The sequence below is a fragment of the Polistes fuscatus genome, unplaced genomic scaffold (assembly GCF_010416935.1).
Source record: "Polistes fuscatus isolate 324 unplaced genomic scaffold, CU_Pfus_HIC Scaffold42, whole genome shotgun sequence".
In the NCBI taxonomy this organism is placed as follows: Eukaryota; Metazoa; Arthropoda; class Insecta; order Hymenoptera; family Vespidae; genus Polistes; species Polistes fuscatus.
Window position 1 is genome coordinate 244,024 of NW_025113121.1, and position 12,888 is coordinate 256,911.

A 12,888-nucleotide genomic window follows, 5' to 3' on the forward strand; every position below is an offset into this window, starting at 1 on the left:
AATCCACATAACTAACTCCTATAGTCCGCGTCGTCACACTAAATACACCGAATCCACTACTTATAATCGCGACGTACTGCATTTAAAAGAGGTGATAGAACTTTGAGACAATAGATATAAACGGAATCTTTCTTAATAGTACATTACTAGTCGAGCACATCATACAGGATACATTGGTAGAGCATTTACTACGATCTCATAACGGACGGATACATACATTGAACTCAACTCGATCACATCCGGTGCAGCATCAGTATCTTTTACCATCATCCGGAACTTAAAACAGTTCGCGAAAGACGAAAGCGCCAATCACCCGTTCAAAGCCGAAATTCTAATTAGAGATTTGCACATAAATAACTTTATCACGAACATCTAACCTATTCAATCACGCCGATATATCTTCGCGAAAGAGTTACGAAACATCATATTTTGTCGGAAATCGCGAGATCGAACCAGAGAACATGTTTCTGCAGTTTTTAACTATACGCGACTTTGAAAACTATAACACGGTGCAGAGGATGGATTGACCCTTTGAGTACAGAATACTTTCTCGAACAGTATAGATCTCGTTTACGATGAATAACACATTATAATATAGAAGACCATCTAGTTGATATTTCATTATCTATTCGGCATTGAATAAAACATTTTTTATTTTCAATATATATTGTTTATTCACCTGCTAGAATTTGAAATCACTGTAATTTGATAATTATAATATATTTGGATATTCACAACCAGAAATTTAAACGAATCATAAAAAGGATTATAGAATCATGGAAAGGCTTCAGTACATATTTTTACGAAATTAACATTTAACACATTGATATTGAAGAAAATAATAGTCAACCCAATATCTCATTTGTATACGATAAATCTCAAACAATTATCAACATATAATCCGATGTCATATTTTTTACGTTCAGATGGTGTATCATTCTTTCTTTGCCGTCTTCTACAGACAACACAATAGAAATAATTGCCGAAAATATACATTTGATTATAGCACTCAAAGGGTTAAGACGTATTCGTATCGGAGAGAAGACTTGACCGCGGAAAAAATAGGACGTGTATTAAAAATTAGTCCAAGACGAATAAATTTGCGCCGAAAGGGAAAGATTAACCGATTCGGGGGGAGCGGTCATCAATGAATTAGATTTGATTTCAGTTCGTGACCGATTAAGAAACGCGAAATTAACTTTCCAGAAGAAACGTCTAACATCTTTACCATTTCGCAACCTCAATGACCAATTTCATCATTTAAAATACCCACACCGATATTCGGACCACCATTTATACGATATGATAACGATATTAATTTCAACGAAATAAGTTATCAATAAAGAGATTTGTAGGCTTAATCAACTCTGTTAAATGCAAACGAAAATACACAACTTCATAACAGGTAGGAGAAATATTCGACATATCAATCCTCCGCTTTAATCCCAGCTAGGATGGCTACGGGAACTATCATTCATCTATCAAACACCATCCCAAATAAATCGCATAAGAACTTTGTTCACTTATGAAGAATTAATTACACGAACGATTGAAATCAAAACAATATTAAACTTACAACCTCAACGATTCCATAACACTAACTCCAACATATTTTTTAGTGGCAAACCATTTCCAATGATACTTAAAGTGAGACGACAGCGGGAATTTCCTGGATGCACAATCTACAACCGATAAGGAGACTCGAATCGAAACCGTAAAAACCATACGAGAAAACAATCAAGCGCAGCGATTGTTTATATTTTATTCAATAATTTTAAATGTACTCTGTTGTATATGTTAACTGCAAACTCGACACCTCAGATAAATTCATAACTATCATTCTTGTACGTACAAGACGATTAGATCGCCTGGCCAGCGATATGCAATTCTATCAAACAATCTACAACCAAACTTTGTAAACTTTAGCGTAAGACATCACGATACACTTACTCGAATAAGAATATTATTGATCGGTACCCTCTCAACGGGGGGAGTATGTACGATCGGAATCGATCATAGCCGAAAATCGATTGTAACTAAAATACGAGATTTACTATGCGCCCACTAAATCGATAGAGAGTTAGTAGTAACTAGCATCTATAACCCCCACCACTCGACCGTCGAGTGAGGGCGCCCTGCAGAGCACAATACGAAAGACACGCATTCTATTCAACCGCTGGACGCCTACGAGGACACTTAAAAACTCAACACCCGGAGACAACAAGCGAAAGGAGTATTAGAGAGGCAAAGAATTCATCTGTTAAGACGAATACGTCTTACAGATATACCCGGTGATAGACGTAGAGGCGATAACCCGGTAAAAGACGTAGAGGTGGTAACCCGGTAGTAGACGTAGAGGCGACAATTAACGGTGAGAGATATAATTTCTATTTCTTTCAACGAGATTGACCATCAAGGTTAATCATGACGAGAAGTTGATCACGGACACAATCCGTGATCCATCGTCGTCCATTGTATTAACAACAACCAGGGTTTTTTGCCGCAAGGCTTTTTCCCTGACGAGCCAATAAAGCATTGCACTTATTGGCTCAACCACGTGTTTAATTTAATTCTAATTCACCTTTTAACCCTCCTCATAATTAAGCTTAATCCAATCGCCGGAGGACTCCGTGTTGGAGAAATTTTGGCAAATACAGATGTTTCTGGCAAAGATGGGAGTGCGCTTCTGATCAGGAAATACCCAGCTTTGAGTGCAGACACATCATAAAGATCACCACTAACAAGGGTACCTTACACTGAGACCACCACAGATCTTAACGAGCTTTAGTATATTAGTAGTATACATTTAGGGTGTTATCGTGGTAAAGGGTTTTTTCGAAATGCCTAGCCATTTTTGAGAAAACTGGTTTAAAATTTTGATTTTTGTTGTATGTTTATATTATTTTAATTCCGACTGTGCATCAAGTGACTCGCTAGCGTCAGTAGTAGCGTTCTCGCTTTTTGCGCTGCTAGTCAGTGTTCGATCCTTCGTGGAGCTAGTGTTTTTTAATAATTTTTTTCTATCTGTTTTCTAATTTCTTTTCATATTTATTAATTTTTAAATATATACAGGTAAAAGAAAATTATTTATTACAAAAAAATTAAAAATAATAAATTTTGAACATCTTGCTCAAATAACAAAGGAAAATTGATTATTTGAATCACAGTTAAAATTTTATTTTTTAGCAGGTAAATAAAAATAGATATATCTTCAATATACTAACAAATAACATTCGTATATATCCTAATCATTAACAATTCAGTGTATAATTTTTTTATATTTATGAGTTTTAACATTTATTTTACATCTATTATTATTTATTAGACGCAGGTTCCAGAGTGATAGTTATTGTAAAAGCATTCAAAACAATAAATTTTGTTACATCTCGCGCAATTAATGAAAGATGACTTGTTACATAAACAACGATTTTTTAAAAGATCTGTTTGAAAACAAACCTGATGAACGTTTAAAAATATTTCTCTTTTATTTGGTTTTAATAAGGCATGAATCTAATATTATATCTACATGAAATTGTTAATGATTAGAATATATACGATTGTTATTTGTTAGTATATTGAAGATTTTTCTATTTTTATATACCTGTTAAAAAAAAAAATATTACCTGTAACTCAAGGATAAACTTTTCCTTTATTATTTTCGCAAAATGTGAACAAATTTATTATTTCTAATTTTTTTATAAGAAATAATTTTTCTTTCCTGTATATATTTAAAAATTAAAAAATATGAAAAAATAATTTGAAAACAGACAGAAAAAAATTATTAAAAAAAACTTCTCCCATGAAGGATCGAACACTAACTAGTGACACGAGAAGCGAGAACGCTACAAGATACACTAACGTGCCATTTGAAGAACGGTCGAATTTAAGGTAATATAAACATGTATACAACAAAAACCAAAACTTCAAAAGCTTTTTTCTCAAAAATGGTTGAGCGTTAGGACAAAATACTTTACCACGATAACAACCTCAAAGTATACTACTAATATACCAAAGCTCGTTAAAATCCGTGTCGGACTAAGTGTAAGGTCCCCTTGTTAGTCTGCTTTGAATTAATGGTAGTTTACTTTCCTGGATTTCCAGCTTTCTATCTTTGAGAACACAATTATTCAATTCAAGGATTCTCTCTCTAGAAAGATTAGAGTTACTTCTGGGGTTCTTTGTACCTCCAAGAGTGTAAATAGTGAACAGGAGCCACTAACCTCGCTGTCCTGTATATTGCAGGACAGTGCGGTTGCGGGTAGTAGTCTGTAGAAAGACAATGGCTTCGGTCATCCTACAGATTAACCCTTTGCTTTCGAGAGGTGACTCTCACTAACTATGGGGTGTGCTACCGCAACTCGAGAGGTGACTATCGCTCACCACTTGGTTTGCTGCAGTAACTCGATACGCGGGACTAATTGTTTTCGTTTACTTTCTTCGACGCGGGTTCTTACGCTCTTTCTATATAATCTTATAAAGTATAAAGGGAAATGGAGATAAGATTTTCTTATCTGGGATTAGTCCGCAACCACGAACCGGACTGCATTTTCGGCATTAGTTCGAACCTGACAGTCGTGACAGAGAGACTACAGAATTTAAAGTTTTTGATCCCTAAAAACATGGAACGTGATCCTGAATTAAGTCAAAGTGAAGATGAGTTCGATTTCACGATGCTTAACGAGGAAATTTCGGCTGTACACAAAGAGCTTCAAGATACAGAGAATAACAGCAGTAGTGACGATAGTGACAAAGTGAGAGGTGTCAGAAGGCGAAAGATCCGAGTAATAGACAGTGAATATGACAGTGATACTTATACTACAGAAGACTCACAGTCGTACAGTTCTGAATGGATTACTTGCACTGAATCTGAAGAAACACCGTCAAGAATACCATTCATAGCCGGCGACACTACTGCAGGACCACACGCACCATTAGATAAGGAAGAACCATTCGATTTTTTTAAACTCTTTGTTACTGATGAAATGGTGAATGAAATTGTTATCGAAACTAATAATTATGCCGCAAAAAAATTATATGGAAAGACATTATCTCCCTACTCGATATGGCGAAATTGGCGGAATGTAACCATCGAAGAAATGTGGGCGTTTATTGGTGTGATAATAAATATGGGGACAATGCCGTTGGCAAATTTGCAAGAATATTGGTCACGAAATGATGTCAGCTACATTCCTTTTTATTCGAACAAGTTTACAAGGGACAGATTTAATCAGATTTTTTAGATGCTTCATCTACAGACAATCCAAAGACAAGATGCAGGACCACGAACACGCTTACAGCTAGTTAGCTGTTTCCTGGATTACATAAATTCAAAATTTGTTTACTATTTTACACCAGGAAGAGAAATTTGTGTGGATGAATCTACGATCAAGTTCCAATGTCGGGTCTCCTTCATTGCTTACAACCCGAAGAAACCGACCAAACGGGGGATTCGAGTTTATGCGATGGCAGACTCAACTACCGGTTACATCTGTGGCATTCTTCCTTATTATGGAAGTTTGACAACAGACAGCTTGATAAGGCGCGACCTTCCGGTGACAACGAGAATACCATTGCATCTGTATTCAATGCTGCTGGAAAAACTACCTGGTGCTCAAGGACATCATATGTTCACCGATCGTTATTACACGAGCTATATCTTGGCCGAAGAATTATTGAAATTAAAATGCCACCTTACAGGAACTATCTTAACAAACAGAAAGCATCTACCAGAACAAATAAAAAAAATAAAATTCGGAAAAAAATCAACAGTAGCATACCGGAAAGGAAATACATTATGTTTAGCGTGGAAGGACAAGAGGGTTGTCACATGCTTGACCAACTGAAACAATGCAGGAATGACGCCTGTAAAACAAATTTTACGAGGTGGAGTAGAAGTGACCGTCAAGAAACCTAACGTAATAATAGATTACATCAAACATATGGGCGGTGTCGATCGTGCCGATCAGTATGCTTTAACGTATTGTTTCCTAAGAAAATCTCTGAAATGGTGGCGTAAACTCTTTTTTGGTGGTTTTGAGATTTGTTTAATCAATTCATATATTAGGGGGACCGGAAAGTAATGTCGTTTCTGCGCATGCCAATACTTGATTGTCATTTGTCAGCTCATTGTTTGGTTCAGAGGCGTACCAAAGACATTGTGAGGTTATAGTGATTTCTTTACTTATAGACAATTGAATTACAATTTTTTTTTGTAATTTTGGGTAAAATGGCCAGCCAAATACCAGAAGAGGTACACATCCGGCATTGCATGCTCTTTGAGTTTCGCAAGGGAAATAACGCAACAGTTGCTACCAAAAACATTTGCGATGTTTATCCAAATGCACTGGACATTCGTAAATGCCAAAGGTGGTTTTCCAAGTTCAAATCGGGTAATTTTGATCTTTCCGACTCGTATCGATCAGGAAGACCATCAGCGTTAGACAACGACGTGTTAAGGGCGGAAGTGGAAGCAAATCCGTGTCAGACGATCGAGGAATTGTCAAACAGTCTCAACCAACCTTGGTCGACCATCCAAGAACATTTGAAGCAGATTGGGAAAGTAAGCAGAGCAGGTGTTTGGGTCCCGCATAATCTGTCCGAACAGAATAAGGCTAACCGATCAATCACATGCAACTTATTGCTTCAACGACACAACACAGAAGCGTTTTTTGATCGCTTGATCACAGGAGATGAGAAATGGGTCCTGTATGATAACCCAAAACGCAAAAGGCAGTGGCTCTCTCCAAATGAAATCCCTCGGAGTACTGCTAAGCCAGGTTTACACCCCAAAAAAGCGCTTTTGTGTGTTTGGTGGAGTATTCGCGGCATTGTTCATTTTGAATTACTGAAACCTGGACAAACTGTTACTGCAGACCTCTACAGCGAACAATTGCAGCGAGTCAATCAATCTTTAATTGAAAAGTGGCCAGCGATTGTCAACCGAAAAGGCGTCATTCTCCAACATGACAATGCAAGACCGCACTGCGCAAGGCGAACTCTAGAAAAAATTAATGAATTGGGGTGGGAGGTGCTGCCTCATCCACCATATTCGCCCGATGTTGCACCATCGGATTTCCACTTATTCCGAGCGCTGCAACACTTTTTAAGTGGCAAAACATTTGCAAATTTGGATGATATCCAAAATGCCATCTCTAGATATTTTGCCGAAAAACCAATTAATTTTTATCGATCAGGGATTGAAAATTTACTCACTAGATGGCAAAAGGTTATTGACAATGATGGGGAATACATCATTGATTAAAAATAAAGACTCGTTAAAAATGTATGTGTTTGTATTTAGCGTAAGAAAACGACATTACTTTCCGGTCCCCCTAATATTTTTTATAAAACCACTAAACAACAGAGAAGCGAACGGCCGCTTAATCACCTACGATATTTGAAGACATTAGTCAAGCAATTGACTGGAGATTTCCACCAGCCGCGCGACCGAGCCTCGACTTCAACCGCCGAATCCGAAAACATCCGCCTAAATGGAAAGCTGCATAGCATTTTAACAGGAGTTAGAAAAGATTGCAAAGTCTGCTCCCGAAGAAATAAGCCCGGCATAAGACACCAAACAACGTATTATTGTGACACTTGTCCCGACAAGCCGGGCATGCATCTCGGCGGTTGTTATCTCAAATACAATACAATGCAAAATTACAAAGAGTAACGTTTCGGAAATTATCATCTTAAAAATGTAAAGATACATTTATTATTAAATATAAAAGTATTATGTGTTACTTTATGTGTGTAATTATTTTGAGTTAGAGGTAAGAAATTCACCAAATACGCTACGAAACGCTTCGAGTTGCTGGTGCCCCGCGCGAAAAAGGTCCCGAGTGTAAAGGGTTAATTTTAATCACGCACGTCGCGCCCAGGACTTGCTAGCGCAATAAATGTTAGAGACAGGTGCAAGCGTCGCGATCATTGCGGAACCATGGTGAGTCCCTCACAGGGACGAGAGATGGTTTTCGTCCCTTGAGGGGACCTCCCCTTTCTGCAGTGCTAGTGGATAGAAGTGAAAGACCTGTAGCCTAGTGCATCGGGGTTTTTTCTTTGTAGCCGTCAAGTGAGGGAAGGACTCGCTGGTAGTTTTTGTCTTCTTTCAACTCAGCAAGAACATTGATATGTTTTGTAGACTCCTTGATGAGCTCGAAGAGCTATACCGAAGGTTTCCTGCCCTTCCATCGCTGGTAGCTGGCGACTTTAATGCCCGGTCCACTAGGTGGGATCCGGAAGGCAGAAGCAACCTTAGGGGTAAGTTGCTGTGCGTATGAGCCAATATGTTAAACATTAGCATGTTTAACCAAGCTGGCCGCCTCGCGTGCGTTCAGCCGCAAGGGTCGTGGGGTTCGCAAACTGCTGGTGTCCACTTATCGGATTGGAGGGTGGATGAGGCTGAGTCCCTTTCGGACCATTTGTATATTTAATTTAAGTATTGTCATGATGCTACAGGTTTCCGAAACTTGCGCTCGAGAAATAGTGGCTTCCCTAAATAGGATGCGAGGGCTGTGGACGATTACATTCTCGCTGCAGCTCTCATATCTTGTGAGTGGTAGCGCTCGGTAAACAGTGACAGTGTCGAGCGTGAACTGACTAACAAGGGAACCTTACACTGGGACCCCCACAGATCTTAACGAGCTTTGGTATATTAGCAGTATACTTTTAAGGTGTTATCATGGAAAATGGTTTTTTCAAAATACGCAGTCGTTTTTGAGAAAAAAGGTTTTAAAGCTTTGACTTTTGTTGTATATATGTTGTTGATTAGCGAAGAAATTTTTAATAAAACATTGCAAATTCTTTTTGCAATGTTTTATTAAAAATTGTAACTAAAATACGAAATTTACTATGCGCCCACTAAATCGATAGAGAGTTACTAGTAACTAGCATTCATAACCCCACCACTCGACCGTCGAGTGAGAGCACCCTGCAGGGCTCATTACAAAAGACATTCGGTCTATTCCAACGCTGGACGCCTACGAGAACACTTGGAAACAAGATACCCGGAGACTACAAGCGAGAGGAATATTAGAGAGGCAAAGAATTCATCTGTTGAGACGAATACGTCTTACAGATATACCCGGTAATAGACGTAGAGGTGGTAACCCGGTAGTAGAAGTAGAGGCGATAATTAACGGTGAGAGATATAATTTCTATTTCTTTTAAGGGGTTATATCCACTTGTGATTTTCTAAAAAAATTTTTTTTTTTTTTTCATTTTTTGAATGTAAATATATTCAAGAATATTCTCTGAAAATTTCAAATCGATCCGACAATTAGTTTCGGAGATATGAGCGTATTAGTAAGAACGTCTCCGAGCGTTCGAAAGTAGGCGGAGCACGAGCCGGAGTAGCAGCTGTTTCTGGTAGCCGCTATACTTTTGATTTCGACTTATATGTGTTTGGGACCCTAAGATAATAATACAAAAGGTCTAGTTTATACGTGAAACCTATGTTGAGGAATTTTAAGTTAAAAATATGTGAACTCATCAGTTAAAAGTGATCTTCCACGTGGACAAGTTGTGTTTTTGCTCAGTTTGTGTATTTCTCAGTGTGTATAGTTTAATTAATAAAAGTAAAAAATGCCTCGTAAAATTAGCAGAGAAACTCGTAGAACTTCAGTGAACAGTTGTCTCGAAGAAATAAACGGAAGAACGTTTTTAATCCGAAAACCGTGGAATATGATGATAGCAGTTTGATTATGAGGCCTTACCACCTGATGTTGCAACAGCTATTTTTCCAATTTACGAAGATCTAAGTAACAAAAAATTATTGGAACGATGCGTTGGTGGTTTTACCCAGAACAATAATGAAAGTTATAATCAGCTGATATGGAAAATAACTCCAAAAATTATTCCAGCTGGCTCTAAAATTGTGGAAATAGCTGCAAACATTGCAGCCGGGGTCTTTAATGAAGGTAAAACATCTCTTCTTTATTATATGAGTGCTATGGGATTATCACTTGGACCCAATGCTCATTCCTTCGTGAGTAAAGAGGACGCAGAGCGCATCTCAATTTCGGACGCAAGAGCGCAAGGGTCGACGCGCGAGGGGAGAATGGCTCGTAGACAACAACAACTAAACATTTTGGAGGTAAACGACGAAGCAGAGGGTTCCTCTTATGGTGCTGGAATAGATGACACGATGTAAGTTGAAAAAAAAAATTTTTAATTTAGTGTAAATCATTCCCGAAACTTTAAACGCGTTTATCTCGAAACCGTGTTTTCAGAGTCGGTGAGGAAAATTTCTCCGAAACCGCTAAACCGATCGGTTTGAAATTTTCACACGACTTACTCAGATATATTTTTCAGGTAATGATCGAAGGAATAAGGTTTTGGACAATAATTTCGATTTTTTAAGCCACTTTGAAGTGAAAAATTTTCATGAAAAACTGAATTTTTTTTTTGAACAGCCGCCATTTTGTCAAAAATCTAAATTTTGACTAGTCCTTCGATCATTACCTGTATTTATTTATTACAAAACTAAACATTTTTGGTTTTTGGTTTTCAGATAATTTGGACCAGAGATATCTTGCTCACCGCCAAGCACTTTTTTTTGGAGGTCTCTCCGCAGATCATCTACAGGAGCTAGGGGATCCAATATTTTTTAAATAAATTTCTGATTGTTAAAGTACATTAAATTCTGTTTAAGTACATTTTTTCCATTAATGTATAAAATTAAATGCCTCTTTGGAAAAAATTCACAAAAAAACGCGTTTTTTCTGCCTCGCAAGTGGATATAACCCCTTAACGTGATTACCCATCCGGGTTAATCGTGACGAGAAGTGATCACGGGCTATGTCCGTTATCCATCGTCGTCCATTGTACTGATAACAACAGGGTTTTTTGCCGCAAGGCCTTTTCCCTGACGAGCCAATAAAGCATTGCACTTATTGGCTCAACCACGTGTTTTATTTTATTCTAATTCACCTTTTCACCTCCTTATAATAAGCTTAATCCAATCGCCGGAGGACTCCGTGTTGGAGGAATTTTGGCAAATACATTTTGGTGCCTCCTGTGAGGTCTGAATTTCTGATTCCTGGTTTGAGTGAAGCTGCGTATACGGAATCGCCACTGAGAAAATCTAGTTCCTGAACATACACGCTGCCACGTCGAGCTAGTCATCACAAAGGATTCGAAAAGGAGATAAGTAGATTGCATCATTTGTGCATACGTTTATGCGTATCCACTTTAAATATTATAAAATATTCTATAGGAAATTACGTCTTCGAACCCCGTAGAAGTTCGTAATTTCTAATATAAATTTTATTATTTTCTCTCATCTTTCTTACTAAATTGGTATATTAAAATCGGAAACAACTCATTCGAATCCACTTCAAATTTTAACCGAAGTAACGTATATTAATAGAATTTGAAAATCGCTTTGTCTTCGGACAAAGAGCGCGATAACAGTTTCTACGGTTACATCGCTTAGCAACGATACTTTTTCAAACATAAGATTAAACAACGACGAAATCGTGACGTCGATAGAGCCGATAGATAAGGGACCCCCACCCCCTTCTTTACCAACTCACAGCTCAGGACCGTAACCGCGTGATCGGAAACCCGACGCATTATAACAAAAATTCATATATTAAAATCTTCGTATTCAACATAATTTACATTAACCCATCTTCGAAAAGTAAGATAATTAAAACCGGTAAACGATGGAACCGAAGGAACGTTTGAATCGGTTACGAAGGACATTAAAAATGCAATTGACAATTTTTGAACAAGAAATTGACGGGGAGAGATTAGATGAAACAACATTAGTAGGTCGATTTAAGAAAATCACGAAACACTTAGAAGCATACGATCAGGCACAACTGGAGTGTGATGATGAGGATTTAGGGGAAGAAGAAATACAAGAAGTAACGTTAATATTACGCCGGTACCATGCAATAGAAGCGAGAGTTCACCCAAATCCAGTACCCGCGGCTAACATCCCGAACGATAGCAGCATAATTTCAAATCAGACGAGTACGACCGAACGACCGATTAAATTAAAACGAATTGAGATACCTAAATTTGATGGAAGATTAGAAAAATGGTTAGAATTTAAGAAAGGTTTTTTAACTCTGATAGACGCGCGGTCGGACATATCCGATCTAGAAAAACACGCCTATCTTCGAGATGCATTGCAGGGCCGTGCACTCGAAGTGATTACACTATATTCAGGGGACGGGTCGAATTACAAACTCGCGTGGGAAGCATTATTAGAAAAATACGATAGAAAACGCGTACTGCTAGCAAGACTTCTCGACGCGATTCTGGATTTAACACACTCCGAGGATGATTCGGCAAGAGGGATTCAAAAACTCATAAGAGATACGGAGGCATATCTCAACATGATTGATTCGTTTAACGAGCCTCATGCCCTAACAGTGCGCGTTATCGAGCGCCTTTTACCTCGTCGCGTTCGGGAAGAATGGGATCGACAACTCAATTCGGACGATTACCCTACCCTCAAGGAACTTTATAAATTTTTAAAAGAGATAGACCACCGATACAGTGCTTCGGAGAAGCTAACGACGGATATTAAAGACGAGCCCCGCGAAAAACGTAAACGCACCGAACCGACCGCGTTACGACCGCGGAAACAACAAATTGTAAGACCCACGCGCACATTTCTCACGGAGATTAAACGGAAATGCACCCTTTGTAAAGGAAATTCTCACGCACTATTTCGTTGTAGTCGATACGGACGCATGACACCGCTCGAGCGATGGACAGTAGTAAAATCTCGGAGATTATGTCCAAATTGTTTAAAAAGACATGTAGGAAACTGTTCAGGTCCACTTTGTCAGATTTGCTGCAGACCATCATACATCGTTACATAGGACTGATTCGAATAATCACGCGGAAAATTATGAAAGCCGTCGCCAAAAG

General features: G+C 38.3%; 3 protein-coding genes and 1 long non-coding RNA gene across 4 annotated transcripts; all 4 read left to right on the forward strand.

Moving 5' to 3' along the window:
* The first annotated feature begins 4,619 nt into the window (after positions 1–4,619).
* Positions 4,620–5,843, forward strand: LOC122521600 (piggyBac transposable element-derived protein 1-like). The gene is made up of 2 exons (XM_043642445.1): positions 4,620–5,177; positions 5,256–5,843. Exons 1-2 carry the CDS (start codon positions 4,620–4,622, stop codon positions 5,841–5,843), a joined length of 1,146 nt encoding a protein of 381 aa, XP_043498380.1.
* A 383-nt stretch (positions 5,844–6,226) lies between these two features.
* On the forward strand, positions 6,227–7,672 carry LOC122521601 (histone-lysine N-methyltransferase SETMAR-like). The gene is made up of 2 exons (XM_043642446.1): positions 6,227–7,225; positions 7,301–7,672. The coding sequence occupies exons 1-2, from the start codon at positions 6,227–6,229 to the stop codon at positions 7,670–7,672; spliced, it is 1,371 nt and encodes a 456-aa protein (XP_043498381.1).
* Positions 7,673–9,625: 1,953 nt separating this feature from the next.
* LOC122521614 lies at positions 9,626–10,750 on the forward strand. Its single transcript, XR_006304798.1, has 2 exons — positions 9,626–10,146; positions 10,511–10,750. It is a non-coding gene; the product is annotated as an uncharacterized LOC122521614 (long non-coding RNA).
* A 916-nt stretch (positions 10,751–11,666) lies between these two features.
* On the forward strand, positions 11,667–12,839 carry LOC122521602. The gene has a single exon (XM_043642447.1). The coding sequence runs from the start codon at positions 11,667–11,669 to the stop codon at positions 12,837–12,839; it is 1,173 nt and encodes a 390-aa protein (XP_043498382.1).
* The last annotated feature ends 49 nt before the right edge of the window (positions 12,840–12,888 follow it).